Source organism: Sceloporus occidentalis, unplaced genomic scaffold (genome assembly GCF_023333645.1).
Source record: "Sceloporus occidentalis isolate IW3139 unplaced genomic scaffold, rSceOcc1.0.p SCAF_2, whole genome shotgun sequence".
NCBI lineage: Eukaryota > Metazoa > Chordata > Lepidosauria > Squamata > Phrynosomatidae > Sceloporus > Sceloporus occidentalis.
Genome location: NW_028316982.1, coordinates 181621510 through 181636303, shown reverse-complemented (window position 1 = coordinate 181636303; position 14794 = coordinate 181621510). Strand labels below are relative to the sequence as shown.

The 14794-nt window shown below is 38.9% G+C and overlaps 2 protein-coding genes across 14 annotated transcripts in view; one reads left to right on the top strand and one right to left on the bottom strand.

Annotated features, from left to right (window-relative positions):
- The window catches only part of GPM6B (glycoprotein M6B), a 148600-nt gene extending 144189 nt beyond the window's left edge, over window positions 1-4411 (top strand). For 3 of the 9 annotated variants that reach the window (XM_089511637.1, XM_089511633.1, XM_089511636.1), the window contains exons 7-8: window positions 358-423; window positions 2541-4411. In XM_089511637.1, the coding sequence (XP_089367763.1) occupies window positions 358-423; window positions 2541-2690 (216 nt within the window). In that variant the 3' untranslated portion in view covers window positions 2691-4411. Of the gene's footprint in view, window positions 1-357; window positions 424-552; window positions 579-1227 lie in introns of all 9 variants that reach the window. The other 6 variants (XM_089511634.1, XM_089511642.1, XM_089511640.1 and 3 more) reach the window with 3 other exon arrangements.
- Window positions 4412-5421: 1010 nt separating this feature from the next.
- The window catches only part of OFD1 (OFD1 centriole and centriolar satellite protein), a 38621-nt gene continuing 29248 nt past the window's right edge, over window positions 5422-14794 (bottom strand). For all 5 annotated transcript variants that reach the window (XM_089511631.1, XM_089511630.1, XM_089511632.1 and 2 more), the window contains exons 20-23: window positions 13914-14071; window positions 12422-12592; window positions 9685-9749; window positions 5422-6086 (exon numbers count right to left, since the gene is read on the bottom strand). In XM_089511631.1, coding sequence (XP_089367757.1) covers window positions 6035-6086; window positions 9685-9749; window positions 12422-12592; window positions 13914-14071 — 446 coding nt within the window. In that variant the 3' untranslated portion in view covers window positions 5422-6034. The remainder of the gene's footprint in view (window positions 6087-9684; window positions 9750-12421; window positions 12593-13913; window positions 14072-14794) is intronic.

Below are 14794 nucleotides of genomic sequence, written 5' to 3'. Positions count from 1 at the left end.
CCCACCAGTGCTCACCATTAGCTATGATACTAAGGCTGCTGGGAGTTGCAGTCTAGCAGTATCTGGAAGGGCATGTGATTCCCATTCCTGTACTAGTGAGAAAGAGCACCCCTAAGTTACCAACTGGAGCTTTCAGGGAGAACAGGTTGAACACCTCTCAGCTGGATTTTTTTAGCGCTCATCCATCCCATTACAACTGAGCACTGGTTGCATATACTAACAATGCAAAATAAATATGCTGTAATAGCAAAAGCAATCAGATTTCCTTGTACACTGGGCAACCACCCAATAACTGTACTGAGATACAACATGCCACTAAATATCTGAATTTATTATATTTCCACTTTATTGTTGTAGTTCTATTTGTCTTACCACCTGTTCATTGTGGCCTGTGCTGGAGCTGGCGCTACTGTCATAGCCCTGGTGAGTATTATCATTCCCTCTCTCTTTTAAGGTAACAATTGTTTTTTCCCCTTTTCAGACATAATTATTCAAATATTGTTTAACTTAAACCAAGTAATACTTTTTGTATTTGTTGGCACCTGGCTGTAGTTTTCTCAGGATATTCCAAACAGCAGGCAAGTGCTTACATTTACCAATAAAAGCTTTGCATCAAAGCAAGCTTTATAATAGTTTTTGGCTACTTTATTTAACTCCATCCTGTTGCATGGACAACCTATGGCATTTCCCTTTTTTTTTTTCTTTTTGGCAATTTAGTTTTTAGAATTCCAGAGTGTCAGGCCAATTCAGAATTGCCCCATCACTGGAAATAGTTTGAATTAAAACTCCTGTCTTTCCTTCCTTCAGAGCTTTTTGAGAGTATGAGAACATAGGCCTTTTTGTTGGAATATAGTCAAGTGTACTGAATCAGGCTGAATTACCGGTAGATTCTTTAAAGTGGCCACAGAATATTAGAAACAGAGAATTTAACAGTAAAATGCTCTGCAGTCAAGGAATTGTTGCAACAATGAGATTTTAATCTTTTATCAGCCATATTTTTTTTTGGGGGGGGGGGCTAATGCACTATCATGTCCTTTATACTGGAGGAACCATGCCTTTCCATATTGCTTAGATTAAAACAGAAAACAAAAAACCAGCCATTTTTGCCCATAGCTTTCACCAAAATCATTGCCTGACCCAGTAAACATTTTGATTCTAACACGACTGCCTAAAAGGCTTGAAGAATTTGTTGTCTCTTATACAATGTATTTTGTTCTCTTCCACCAGCTGATCTACATGATGGCTACTACATATAACTATGCTGTTTTGAAGTTTAAGAGTCGGGAAGATTGCTGCACTAAATTCTAAATTGCATAACGCCCAGTAAAGAGCTGCATCATGTAGCTTGAAATACCACTGACACCCTAGACTAAAGAGTCTAGTTTTTTTGAAGTTTGTTACAATAAATTGTAAATAGCTTCATTAAGCCTCTTTAAGCATTTTAGACTAATACAAATTATTTCTTGTATATGAATGACAATGTGGGTGAGATCTGGCTATTTTCTATACTTGTGAGAGGATTCTATTATTTTAGTGATGTTGTAAATCAGTCCTTTTAAAGGAAGAAGGGCTTTCATTTAACATCAGGCTTTCCACCCCCCAAGCATCATCTCTGAAACCATTACTGGATCAATTAAGGGCCTGTAATAAGTTATTTCATCTTTGCTATTCACTAATCTGAAAAATAATAAAGTATCTGTTTTACAATAGATAACACACAAGATACAAGCCTGGTTCTTGACAACTGCTATTGTCTACCTTATCAGATTGTCAGCAAAGTGCTGTTTTCAAATATTACACATTTGCCTCATCTCTGACATTCTCTACTTCACTAGCCAGTTTACTAGCCCAAACCTACTGTGTTTGAAACACAGCTAAGGCTCACAGGAGAATAGACTTTTTAATAGTGGAAATTTCCAATCCACACAATATACGCTTATTTGCATAGAGAAGTGAAGCCCACACAGTCTTCTCGCTATGGTGTACACAGACATTCATATTCTTCTTGCACCTCCAGCCTACAAGAAATGGACACTAACCTTTGTGGTACAGGCTATGTGCAAATGGGTTACTTCTCTCTGGTGAACTCCCACAGTGGCCATTTGACACATAAAGCAAACACTTTTATATAATAGAACCCCCCCCCCCCCCACACACACACACACACAAGTAAATATAGCAGAAAGCAACTAAGAGGTTACTATGCTAATTTCCTTAATTCAAGTGAGTGGAAAAAGTAAAACAGAAGGGAAGGAACTACCGCAAATTTATCTTTTGAGTTGCTCTTCAGCATGTAAACTTGCCAAGTATTTTCAAAGCTTTTCAATTTCTGTTCTTTTGCATTAACCTGCCTTTTCCTTAATATTTCCTACTAACCTTTGCCAGCTACTAGCATGCAAAATTCTAGAGATCTTTAGAAACCAGCTTTTCTGCCTATTTTAATACTTAATAATGTAGGGTAACTTTTTATTAATCTTACTAGCTGCCTGCTTTGCCTCTTGACATGCTCACTAGCCATCATGCTCACCCTTCTCTTCCAGATCCACTTCCTCATGATACTGTCCTCTAACTGGGCCTACTTAAAGGATGCAAGCAAAATGCAGGCTTACCAGGATATCAAAGCAAAAGAAGAACAGGAGCTTCAGGATATCCAGTCTCGATCCAAAGAGCAACTCAATTCTTACACATAAATGTTTGCCAGAGTCCTTTTTCGGAAGAATTTTATAGCTCTGACAAATCACCAAGCAGCTGCTCTGCAGAACAGATGTATGTTCAAGCAAATATAGAAGTACAAAAACTTCATATTCATGTTCCTGGGAAATAGGGAAAATTTGAAGTGGGTATCCTTCGTTCCTTTTAGCATTCAGTTGGGAATTGCCAAGGGACAGGGTGGGGAGGGTTCTCATTTTAGACCACATTAGAAAAACACAAGTTACCAAGTCAGGAATCTTCATGGATACTCTTGGCATTCATACAATTACTGAAGGAACACACTCTTTCCCAAACAGGATACCAGAGTTGGTATCCAGCCCTGCAATGATGAGAAGATTTTAAAAGGTTGTATATAATTACACAGGTGTAAGTAACTAAGATTCTAGTACTCAACTAGATAGTTATTCCTTTAATTCTAAATACTGATGGTTGTGCTTATTTCATACAATTTCAGAAGTTACAAATCGGCTTATTTAGTTTCTGTCAAAATTAAAACTGGATTTTATTGACTAAATGCCAGAAGTATTGTTTTCTGAGCCACTCCCCTTTCAATGACGCTATTATGAGCCACTGTTTTTCTATTGCACTTATCAGAGTAAGCTGGGTGCTAACGCCCCAAGTTTATTTTTATGTTTATTTGATGGAATGTAGACAGATTATTGGCTCAGGATAATGATCCCCTTCTCAGAAAATAAATGTCAGCTTTGCCTTAATGTTTATTTTCTATAAATGTCTTAAACATTTATATAGCAGCGGGAGATCATTATCCTGTCTGTGTTTTATCAAAGTGGAAAGTGTTACCTTGTGGAAATGACAGTAATTTAACTGTTTTTAAGTGACAAAATATAAATTTTAGGACTTACAAACCCATAGCCATACAGAGCACAGGTCAACCACCCATCTCAACTTTGGTGCTCAACTGAATAGACAATGCTTATGTATTCTTGTACAAGAAATTTGATGTTCAGTAAAACATTGGGTGCCATTTTAAAACTGTTCCCCATAAATCTGCCTTTTAACATTTTCAGAAACATTCAGTGCTAGCTTGAGTACTAGTGATGGTATCTTTGGTGTGCTATTTTTAAAAAAAATATACATGTTGAAGAAAATTAAAGTACATCAGTGAGTTTTAAAGCAGTAAAGAGTCAAGTCATACATCCATGTTTTGAATGTTTGCTGAATATTAAAACGCTCCTTCAGACCATGCAGAAATGTATAAAGATAAAAGTACACATTTCTTTAAAAAGGATAAAGGTTAAAAAAAAGTAACAATGTGGAAAATAATTCAGGTATTACCTTGCATTTGAGTTTGTTACATGCCGAATCTTTTTGTTTTATTAAAGAGGCAAAATCTATATAGAGCAGATTAAAAATAGCTTAGTGTTTGTTTTTACCTGTTGCATGAAGGAAACAAATTTCTACAGCAATGCAGGTGATGTTCTTTCTAGTCCAGTGTTTGCATAAAGGTAACAGACGGTGTCTTAAAGCCTAATTCTTTTCTAATTCTGTGTAGTTATTACTGGGAGTTTTTTGAAGTTTTGTTTTAGTAGCCTAATATTTTTTATGTAAAGAGCATTCAATTTTGCTATGTATAAATTTTTTGTAACCTAACCGTGAATCAATATTTTCTATCAGTGCCAAGGGCTTCCTGTAGTTATATCCAAGTGTTACAATAAATATTTGTAGATAATAGAACCAATATCTGTGTATGATTATTTTAAGAATATTTCCAGATGAACAGGTGGGATAGTAAAGATTATCACTTCTACTTTTTAAAGTGGCACACAAGTAAGTTTTGGCACATGTTGAAAAGTGTGGGAACAATTTTTAGTAAACAAGGAGATGGATCTTATCACACTACCACACTATAGTATTCATGTAGCAGTGTTCTGTGCATGAATCTTACTGAAACAAATCTGACTTCTGAAGGTATGTGTGTTGCCTGTATATTAGAAAAACAAGCAACAAGACTAAGATTTTACTGTCAAGCTTTTATATTTTGCAATAGTCTGTTTCTGTCCAAGAACTGTCTAGAACTGCGGAGATCTATAGACAACTAAAAATTAGTTGTGTGTTTAAAAGAAACAATAAAAATTTAGAGAACACAGATTATACAGCAAACTGCTAAGTGTTCAATTTGCCAGTTTTTGATTTCAGCAACTGTTTTTTGAATAGAACTTTTTGTGCTAAAGAAAAAAAAATTGTCTAAGCATTTTATATAGCACTGAGCCTCATATTTAATGCCTGCTGAGAAAAGTATGAAAAATCAGAGCTCTTTTGACCCATAAATTTGCTGAGCATCATAGATGACAACCTACAGCATTTCTTGTTTTAGAAGACAAGTATGTGACATAAACAGAGATGTGTTTTAAGTTCTGTAAACCACCTAGCATACAGATCTGAGATGTTAACAAAGTATTATCAACATCAAGATTTGTAATTAGCAAATCAATCTCTCTCTCTCCAAAGCAAGTTTCCTCTACAGAACAATAATATGAATCATTCAATTTTAATTAGTTCAGACAGTCTTCCAGTAGTAATACATGGTCAATCTTCCCTGTTTCATCAACAATTGAAGCTTTCAAGAATGCCTTTCTTGTTGAAGTATGAAAAGTTGTCATTTTCCATTTATGGAAAGGCATTTCCAAGTTTAAACATACTGTCTTCTTCCTATAAACATCCTTAAGAATAATAATCAATGTGAATTAATCAGTTTAACTACAATTTAATTTAACAGAAAGTTTTCATTATGAGGGACAAAATTAAAAATCACTTGACTGTTTAAAATGAATACAGTTATTCCTACAAAAATATTTAGAACTAGAGTTAATAAACAAACATTCAAAGACTCTTCAAATACACTTCCCTTAAAGAAGCAAATTAATGTGAATTTCACTACCATTCAAGAGCTATTGGCAATAAATATTTGTTGACCTGTAAAGCCTTCAACAGGTTCTGAAAGAGTATCATTTGGGTGGATTTATACAGAGAAATCACACAATTAAAACATGTTCATTTTTAAAAAAAGGACAAAACAATCTGATTCAATTTTCTCTTCACCCACATCTACATAATAGAGCAGGTGAAATAAGCTGATAAAGTTGAAATGTTACTCCCAAAACAGCTCTCTTTGCATCTGTTACAAAACTGAAGACTATATCCCAACATCTCATGATGCAGTCAGGTGCACTATTTCTTCATTACTCTTCAGACTGAAATATTTCAAAGTGTTCTGAAAGACCACTATCTCTTCTACACATTGGTTTCTCTTTCATAATGGGTCCATTTTTCATCTAATCAGATAGCTATTGCTAGTTGATATTCACCAGAAATCCTCATCAGGTTCTTCATGAAGAGTGCCTGCTGCACTAAAGCTGGGGAAGAAAGAAAAATACAACTTGGAATAAGCTCCTACTGGCCTCCATAAACTTGTCTCTTCCCCTCTTCCCAATCCCCCCTGCATGGAGCAAGCCCTGAACCATGAATTGCTACTTATCTTGTAAGCAACAGTGTCATATACTCAGCAAGACAATAAGATCATCTTGAAAAGGAAAGTTGGACTTACTGGAACTTTCCTTTTCTGCAATGTTTTGAGGATACTTGTGGATTCATTCCTCAAACTGCTTCAGAAGGCAGAACACTACATTCAAATTAGTCTGAATGGCTTTCTTGCTAGGAAATAAGACACTTTTCCCAGGCTCAGGATAGCTAAACTCTACTCTTAATTAATAGAAGAAACTATTCCTATCTGGTAAAGAATCATTTGAACCAGCGAATCAGTAGAACTCAGTAAACTTCAGCAACAATGGCAATTAGTGGCAAACATGGTGTAATCCCACCTCCCCACTTCAGAAGACTGCCAACCTGGATGGAACAGATTATTTTCCATCCATTTCAGAAAAAGTTACTTTACAGTAATTCCACCTTTACTTTTTCCTGCAACAGGAAGATAATCTAAAATGGTACATTTTCAAGTACGGTAATCATTGTTGATTATGAGAAGCTTTTGAAGCACTCATTTCCTAAAAAATGCTTCTGTTGAAGGAGAGACACCTGACCGGGAATGTTTAACAAATGGGAAGATCAAGTTGCAGCCATACAAATATGAATCAAAAGGGCTGAGGTACTAAACAGCTACAGTCACTCCCTATGAAGTAAGTAAAAATCCTTGATGATGATGATGATGATGATGATGATGATGATGATGATGATGATGATAGCAGGAGATGATTATTGTTTCATTTATTTGTTTTGTAAAATGTAAGGTAACAGAGGCCTTCGGGCATCTAGATAAACTAGATAATGTTGCAGCAACCTTTTGACCCATAGATAGTGGATGAAATAATATAAACAAAGGGGCTGAACAGACGGGAAGAACGGGGCAGCAAGACACCCAACGGAGGCTGCAGCAACCTCCAGGAGCCCTAAAAAGAACCCACTTCTGGCAGATTCTTTTTAGTGCACATGTGGGGTGCCACTGGCACCCTCATGCATACCAATGAGGTACATGCGGTGCCATTTGGATGCTGCACCACGCTTATATCATCATGGCGGCCCCCGTGTGGATGGGACAAGCCATGATGGTGTCAGTTGTACGTGGTAGGGCTTGGGATCAGTCCCAGGCCGGCATAACACCGGCCTGTACCAGGCCATAATCAGGCAATCTACATTCTCTAGCATAAATAATTTTTAAGTGTTGAGCAAAGATCACACATCATTGCTGTTCTTTACTTGTTTTAAAGTGAGATAAAAAGATGGTAAAAATCAGTTCTGCGTGGAACACACAGCAGCCTTAGGAATAAGATCTAGCCAAAGAACAGAGTCCTCACTGAAACTAAAAAGATGGTAACTGACAAAGATCCAAGTACAGACTCTCCTAAATGATATTATGGCAACTAGGAATAAGGGTTTTAGGGTTGTCTTTCTTAAGTGTTTGAAAGGAAGTCAGATGGGAGCTTTCAGTACTGCAACCATTCAAATTTGAGATGGAAATGATAACCAGAAAGAACAGATGCCCCCTTAAAGCCTTTTATGTGTGGATGTTTAGCAACAGACACAACAGACAAGCATTCAACCTTGTTAAGAACTACAGCCCTTATATCTTGTCTAGGCTTGACTGAGGCTCAAAACCAGTTTAACATTCTTTGGGATCGCACACTTTCCTGTTATATCACTGACAAAATGCTATTCATAAAGACAGCTATATTCAAGGACCATAGCTCCTGGCCTGATGAAGCCATCAACTTGGAATACCATTCCTTGCTCAGCAATCAAGAACTATTGCAATCATTTTTCTGAGGACCCTGTTTACTTGGGGGAGAGGAGGAAAGGTGTATGTCCTTTTGGCAAACTCAAGGTCAACATGTCCAACTTCCAATACTCTCTCTGGACTTCCTTTTCAGCCCCTGTGAGCACTGCTTTCTTTTTGTCCTTTGTCTCCACTAAGACACTGTCAAGGGTGATTCCCTGCCATAAGAGACTGAACTGGAAGCCTAGTAGAATCTGGCCTTTGATTTTGCATCAACACTTCAATTTTTCAGACATAGATGGTGCCGCCCAGCCAGATCAGCTACCATGGCATGTGCTGAAAACTGCAGTGAGTCAGTCTGGCACAAAGAGATATGATGGAACAGAGAGTCTGCCATAAAGCCTGCTGCTTTAGTCACTTATTCACTCCTTGTCTCAATTTGACATTGTCCTAGGGTATTTCTACTAACTCCTTAGCCCATCAAATAGCTCTATTGAATAAAGTAGCAGCAACAGAGTTCTAATACAAGGGCAAGCAACTGTTCAGGATTAGCGATGGCACTGCCCCCCAGGAGACCAAGGATGACCATACGCCTCCATACATGCATTTCCTGTCCGCAAATGCCCCTTTTGGGCCCAGGGAAAGATCCCCACTTCCAAACAGGAACTGACCCAGAAATTAATTGTTGGAAAGAAAAGAACTCTCTTGGGCCAGTGATAAATCGATCAATGAATAGATGTTTTTAAAAATGGGTCTGGCAGATACAAAAATAGTCTTGGGCTCACACTTTCCCTGCTCCTGCTATTGTAAATAAGTCTGATACTTCATAAGGCCTTCTAAGGAAATATTTTTTATCCTCTGGGATTAGGCAGGCAATCCTCTGTCCTTCAGAAAAATATACTGTATATTTATCAAGCACTCCTCAGAAGGGAAAGGATCTGGGGCATCCTACTCTTTAAATGGTAAAACTTTTTAATATTTCTTTAAAGAAGTGTAAAAATATCTGGGAGAGAAAAGTCTAACGATGTAGACTTTTAGATGGAGAAGTCTCTTCTGCTTCTGGAAATAATCATCCTTCCTTCATGTCAGAGGTTAAAAGCAAGACCAAGAAGGCTAGGTGTAAATATCCCACTACATACAGGGCCATCTCTGCCTGAGCAGAATTCTACTTCCTGAATAATTATTCCTCCCTGAACATCACTTCTTATTAGAAGTGACTTTACCAGGTCACCTTGTATCCAAGTGAGCATGGGATTGAATGGATGAGGAGAAAAGAGGATGAATACTGCCTTTGAACTATGTGACCATGGGACTGCCTACCACCGCACAAGGTAACTGCTGCTTCACAGTTGAAGAGTAAGCTACTTTTCCAGCTCTTTTGGAACACTATAATGACATCCAGCTAACTGGGGAGTTTGCCCGTTCCATTTGAGAAGATGCCTTCTCCAGTGACCCTGCCTGAACATCCCTATTCCAGCACAAAACCTGGGTGCAAGGCATTCTTTTGCAAGAAAGGTGTTCTTGCACCTAGATTACCTTCTCACTGAAGGTAAAGGGAATCGCTTATCTGTAAATATGCTACTGGAAGATTACCAGACAAGAGAAAGAAGCCATTTTTACTGTTAAGTAATTGGTCTGCAAATTCATTGTATTTAATAAACAGCATCAACACAAACCAGAAGCTAAGCATGAACCAAAAATGCAAGCAATGGGACGATGCGTACCTGTCCTCCCTGTCACTATCTGGGAGTCTCTCAGATGGTGCGTCAGCTTCTTCATTCTTAGAGTTCTAACAGAAAGAGGAAAATGTTAAAGGGTTCTTTAGTATCTTTAGTATTTCTGTGAAACAGGCTTCCATCATTTCAAATACTCTTCAATACTGTACATAAATTAGTATAGATAGGCCACTTCAAAATGTATTGCGGAATGTGATGAAAAAGGAAGAATAAAAACAACTTTGCTCAGGTACCAGCTTTATATAATGATTAGGCGGTATGGTTACTGTCAGATTCAACAGTCTAAATCCACCATTAATCTTGAAGACCCACTAAAATCAATTGGACTTAAGACAATAATGGGAATTGAGGAGCTGTGCAAACAGCCCTGAAGGGGCGGCCTCCAGCCCCTCCATCATGATGCCCAGGGGGCGGAGACAGGGTGTGCATTATGTGGACGCGATGCCCTGACTCTGCCCCCAGGCTGGCCTTTCCAGCCAGTCTGTACAGGGCCTGAGTCCTACTTACTGCAACTGGATTGAGAAACTAGAAATATTACTTTTTTTGGATTAAAAATCATACTATGCCTCCTACTAGCTGAAATATCCTGGAAATAGTCCAGTGAAGTAGGTTTTCCAAGCACTGGTTGGAGTTTGATCACTTTGAGAGGAGAACCTAAATGGTACATGGCTTTGCATGTACTTCTCTCAGGCATCCAACTACAACACTAAGAGGACACTACATCAAGGCTGGTTCAGTGGACAGAGCCAGTTTCTACTGCGGGAAGAACACACTAGTCCTAGCCACTAAGTACTTCTGTATTTGGCTGTCTGTCTATCAGCCAAAATGGCAACTGGAAGCAACGCAACATCACTTCCAGTCGTCATTTGGGCCAATATACACCCAAATAGGGGGATACTTTGAGAAGGGTATAGGGTTCTGGAGATGTGGGAGAGCATTCTGCACTCACTTGAGGTACTTCAGACACCATTTTCAGATAAACATTACACCATTTCTTTTTTAAAAAATGTGGGGCTTGGATGGGCAGGGGGCTTCAAGGGCTGCAAAAGGACTCGGGGGAAACACATGCAGTTCACCCTTTCCCTGTTTCTGCTTTACTGATTACCAGGCCAGGGTATTCAAAAACGGTATGCTAGTGTTTGGGCTACTTCATAACTAAATTCAATGCATTAGAAATTTAGTTCGGCATACCTGAATGTGGAATGCATTGAATCCCACCACAGAACCCGCCCTTTGGCTGTTTTGCAAGAGATCTGTGATTGTACATTTATGTGGCAAATGCTAAAAACCAGAGGCATATAGCATTTGTTTATTCATTTTTCAAGTATTGCCAAATCCAAGTGAACTGCTATCTATCAAGTCATCAGAGAGCTGAAATGTGAAATGTTTTTTTCTAGTCAGCAGGGAGCAATGGTGTTAACTCCTGATGGAAAAAGGTGAACGCTGTCTGCTCTACTCTCCCGTAGATCAGAAAGGAACAGGCAAAAGCAGGATTACCCCAGCAGTACTGGGGAGACCCATGTTAGCCACCTCTGATCTACTCAAAATCCAAAGCAGAGGATCTTGCACTGATCCACTCTGCAGGTTGCAAGAATTAAAGTAGTTATCACTGTGTATTACAAATGATCAGGAATGACTAAGAAAGGTAAAGTACAGAAATACTGAAGGGACAACACTTTCTAGTTATTAGTTTTGACTGGTTATGATACTCAGTTTTGGATATTAGTGCACAGAAGTACTTGTGGAGGACTGCTATGACATTCAAATATTAGACTTAATTTTAATCTGCTTATATCCAAAACTATGGCGGGTTACACACCGCCATTAAAGTACATGCAGAGCACGTACTAGGGTTAGGGAGGTGCGGTGCTTCCACATCTCCCTAACCCTAATACGCGCTCCGCGTGTAAAAAATGACTGCGGCCGTTCCAGATGGCTGCCGCCATGAGGACGTCACGGCCACGCCGCCTTTATATGGGGCAGCGCGGATGTGATATCCTCGCTCCGCGCCAGGGCGCCTAGTGCGCCCTTAGCACGGACCAGGAAGGAGCTCCATTTCGGAGCTCCTTCCTGGTTTGCGGCGCCGTTTTGCGTCGCTGGGCGCAGCCTTCAGACGGCTGCGCCCAGCAAAGCAAGGGAGAAAGGGGCCCCTTTCTCCTCCTCCCCACCGTCGCGGGGTGTCCTTGGGGCTTGAAGCCCCAAGGACACCCCTTTTCAGGCTGCGGGGAAGCGGCGTTTTGCCGCTTCCCCGCAGCCTGAAAAGCGGCGGATCGGGGCCTCAGCGGCTGCCGTTCTAACAACTGAGGCCCCGATACACCGGGGAAAGGGGCGGGTACAGCCCACCCCAAATGGGCAGTCTGTAACCCGCCTTAGTAAGCTTTACATTACTATCAAGCATAATAGGAAATTAATTATCAGTTATCAACAGAAGGAATTGGATATTTTGCCGATTTGTCTACTAATTATAAGCTGACTTACTAGATGAATCTCAAGTGAGAGAAGGGAAACTGTAAGTACACCCTATCCTGACTTTCCAGTAGAACAGAATTTAGGTCTTCAATCCCTGGCCTTTTTTCCATTCTTTGGATGATTGTGTACACATGCTGTCCTGCGTGCTTGTCCAATACAGAGACAAATATGATGGGAACCTCAAGTCTCCTGAGCCTTACTTTCATAGTAAACCAATTCCAAATCACACTGTATCTACAGTAATAGAAGGTAGCACCTTGAGTACAAGTTCTTGCTCTTGATTTTGCTGTATTATTTTCATGTACTTTTCAAGTGGATTAGGAATATTGCCACCATCTTGCTCATCATACTTTGGTATACTGGTTTCCAAATTGGTTACCTCTTCGTAAGGGTTTTTCTCATTAGCATCCACTGTTTCTTGAATACGCTTAAGAAAAACATGAGAAACATGATATTTAACAGAACAGAAGGGGGCGATCAGCCTGGTGTTACTGATTCTTTCAACCCACATTCAGCATCCTGTAATTCCACAAGAATAATAAATTAGTTGCTGTAAATTGGTTATAAGAACTACAAGCTCATATTCACAAGTAAATTAAACATAAAGAAATGTTAATACTGTACTGTTTTATCTGTTCTATTCAGAACACTGTAGAAAAGTCAGTTCTGCATGAGAAAGTTTGCACCATTCCCCAAATGGGAACATCTAGCCATTCCATGGTTTACATGAATTTTTTCTAAAAAATTAAGCACCCCTGCTTTCCACTAGTGAGGTATTAGAAGTAAATAGTCCTTATCTGTCATCAATAGCCATTTGAACTGTTCAGACGTTTGAAGAGAGCCTGCAACAACAGGAAAATCTGAAGATTTTAAGACTTCCCCCCATACAACATGCAGCATCTGTACAAGAACAGAGTTTACTAGAGAAAATAGTAGATTGCTTCTGATATGGTTAACTTCTTTCCTAAGGAAAATATTGTATTGCTTCATTTTTAGAAGTTACATGATAATATACACACAGCTTCTGGGCATAATAATTCTTCTATCCAGCAGATACCTAGAAGAGTAATGTGCATCAGCTGCAGCAATGTTTAAAGCTGTATCTTAGAAAAACCCAAATAACCTCTCAAAAGTATTCTGAAAATATGTGAAAATTTAATGTGTGGATGTTTAACAATAAGCAATCACTTGGTATTAATAAGGACTGAAGCTAAGGCAGACAGCTGACATGTTGAAGCACCTAAAATATGTTTTAGTCCCTTGTCTGAAGACCAACTTAAACCAGTTTAATACCGGCATCCTTGGAAATGCAGGATTTCATGTTACTTCAATGGCAGAATGACTGCCATATGAGCCCACAAATTCTCCTTGTAGTTTCTATGGGACAGCCAAAATGGTATCAGTAATTCTGCCTCCACTTTCCTTCTTGGTTACTTTTATTTTACTTTCATCATTCATGGGTGGAATTGATGCCAAGGCTAGCCTGGCTGCAAGTCCACAATTAAAAAATGAAAGAGAAGAAAACATTTCCTGGGGGAGCAGACACACTTGAGCCAGTAGGATTGACCAGAGACTTCAACATAAACCTGCACAATGTGGACAATGGCAACTCTCCAGGCTGCCTCTGTCTTGTGTATTTACAATTCTAATCTAGTAAATAGAACATATGTCTAGAAAGAAACACCTTATATTACAGACTATAGAAACACATTATTTTTTTTTAAATCAGGAAAAATCAAGGACATTACCATTTTTTCCAGCTCTTCTTGCTCTTTTTCAAAAGCTTCCTGCCTCTCTGTGTGCCTTACTTCTTCCTGGTCTCGCCATTCTTCCCATTTCTGCTCTGCTTCGTCTTTCTGTTCTTCAAGATACCTTTGTTCCTCTGAGGGTATTGTTTTTGTTCCATCTAACATGTACAGGAAGTATATTCAACAGGCAGTAGGTCAATGAAACAAGGTGCATCAAATACAATTAAGAACCATACTAAAAATTGTACGGGTGTTCTATAAGATACGCATCATGCTCTTCCTAGCAAACACTAATACCTAAGAAAGGTTGGCTATATAGTGTTCATAATGGAAAAGTCCAGCTGTGCATATTAAGACATGTCTTACTGAAATTTGAGAACATAACTTAAGTTGGGTACACCATTTTCAGCTGTCAGATATTAGAAATAAGAAGACTGTTAAAATGATTTCCATCACCTATCCAGCTGCCCCACCATCAAAAGATGCAGCTGAATCAGCTCCTCAGGTGCTGCCTTTCAGAATCCCAGTCCCTTGTCACAAAATATTGTTAGGCTAACAGATGGGGGGTGGGTGGGTTTGGAAGAGATGTTCAAGAGGCAAAGGCAATAGGAATGGGTATAGGGAAAAAACACAAGTTTAGTCCAACCCTCTTTCTCTGTCTCCCTAAAGGCTGTCTAGATTTCTATTTTTAAGTTTTTAGATGCTAATACACTCAAGGTACTGGTGTTTCTCATACTGGCAATTTTCTATATATCTTTGTTGATTATCTTCAAATATATGGCTACTTGCCTTACTTTTACATGTGCAGAAATAATATTTTTAAGCTAATGGAATTAGATCTACAAACGGGAATGTACAGTGAACATAATAACGTTCCAAGT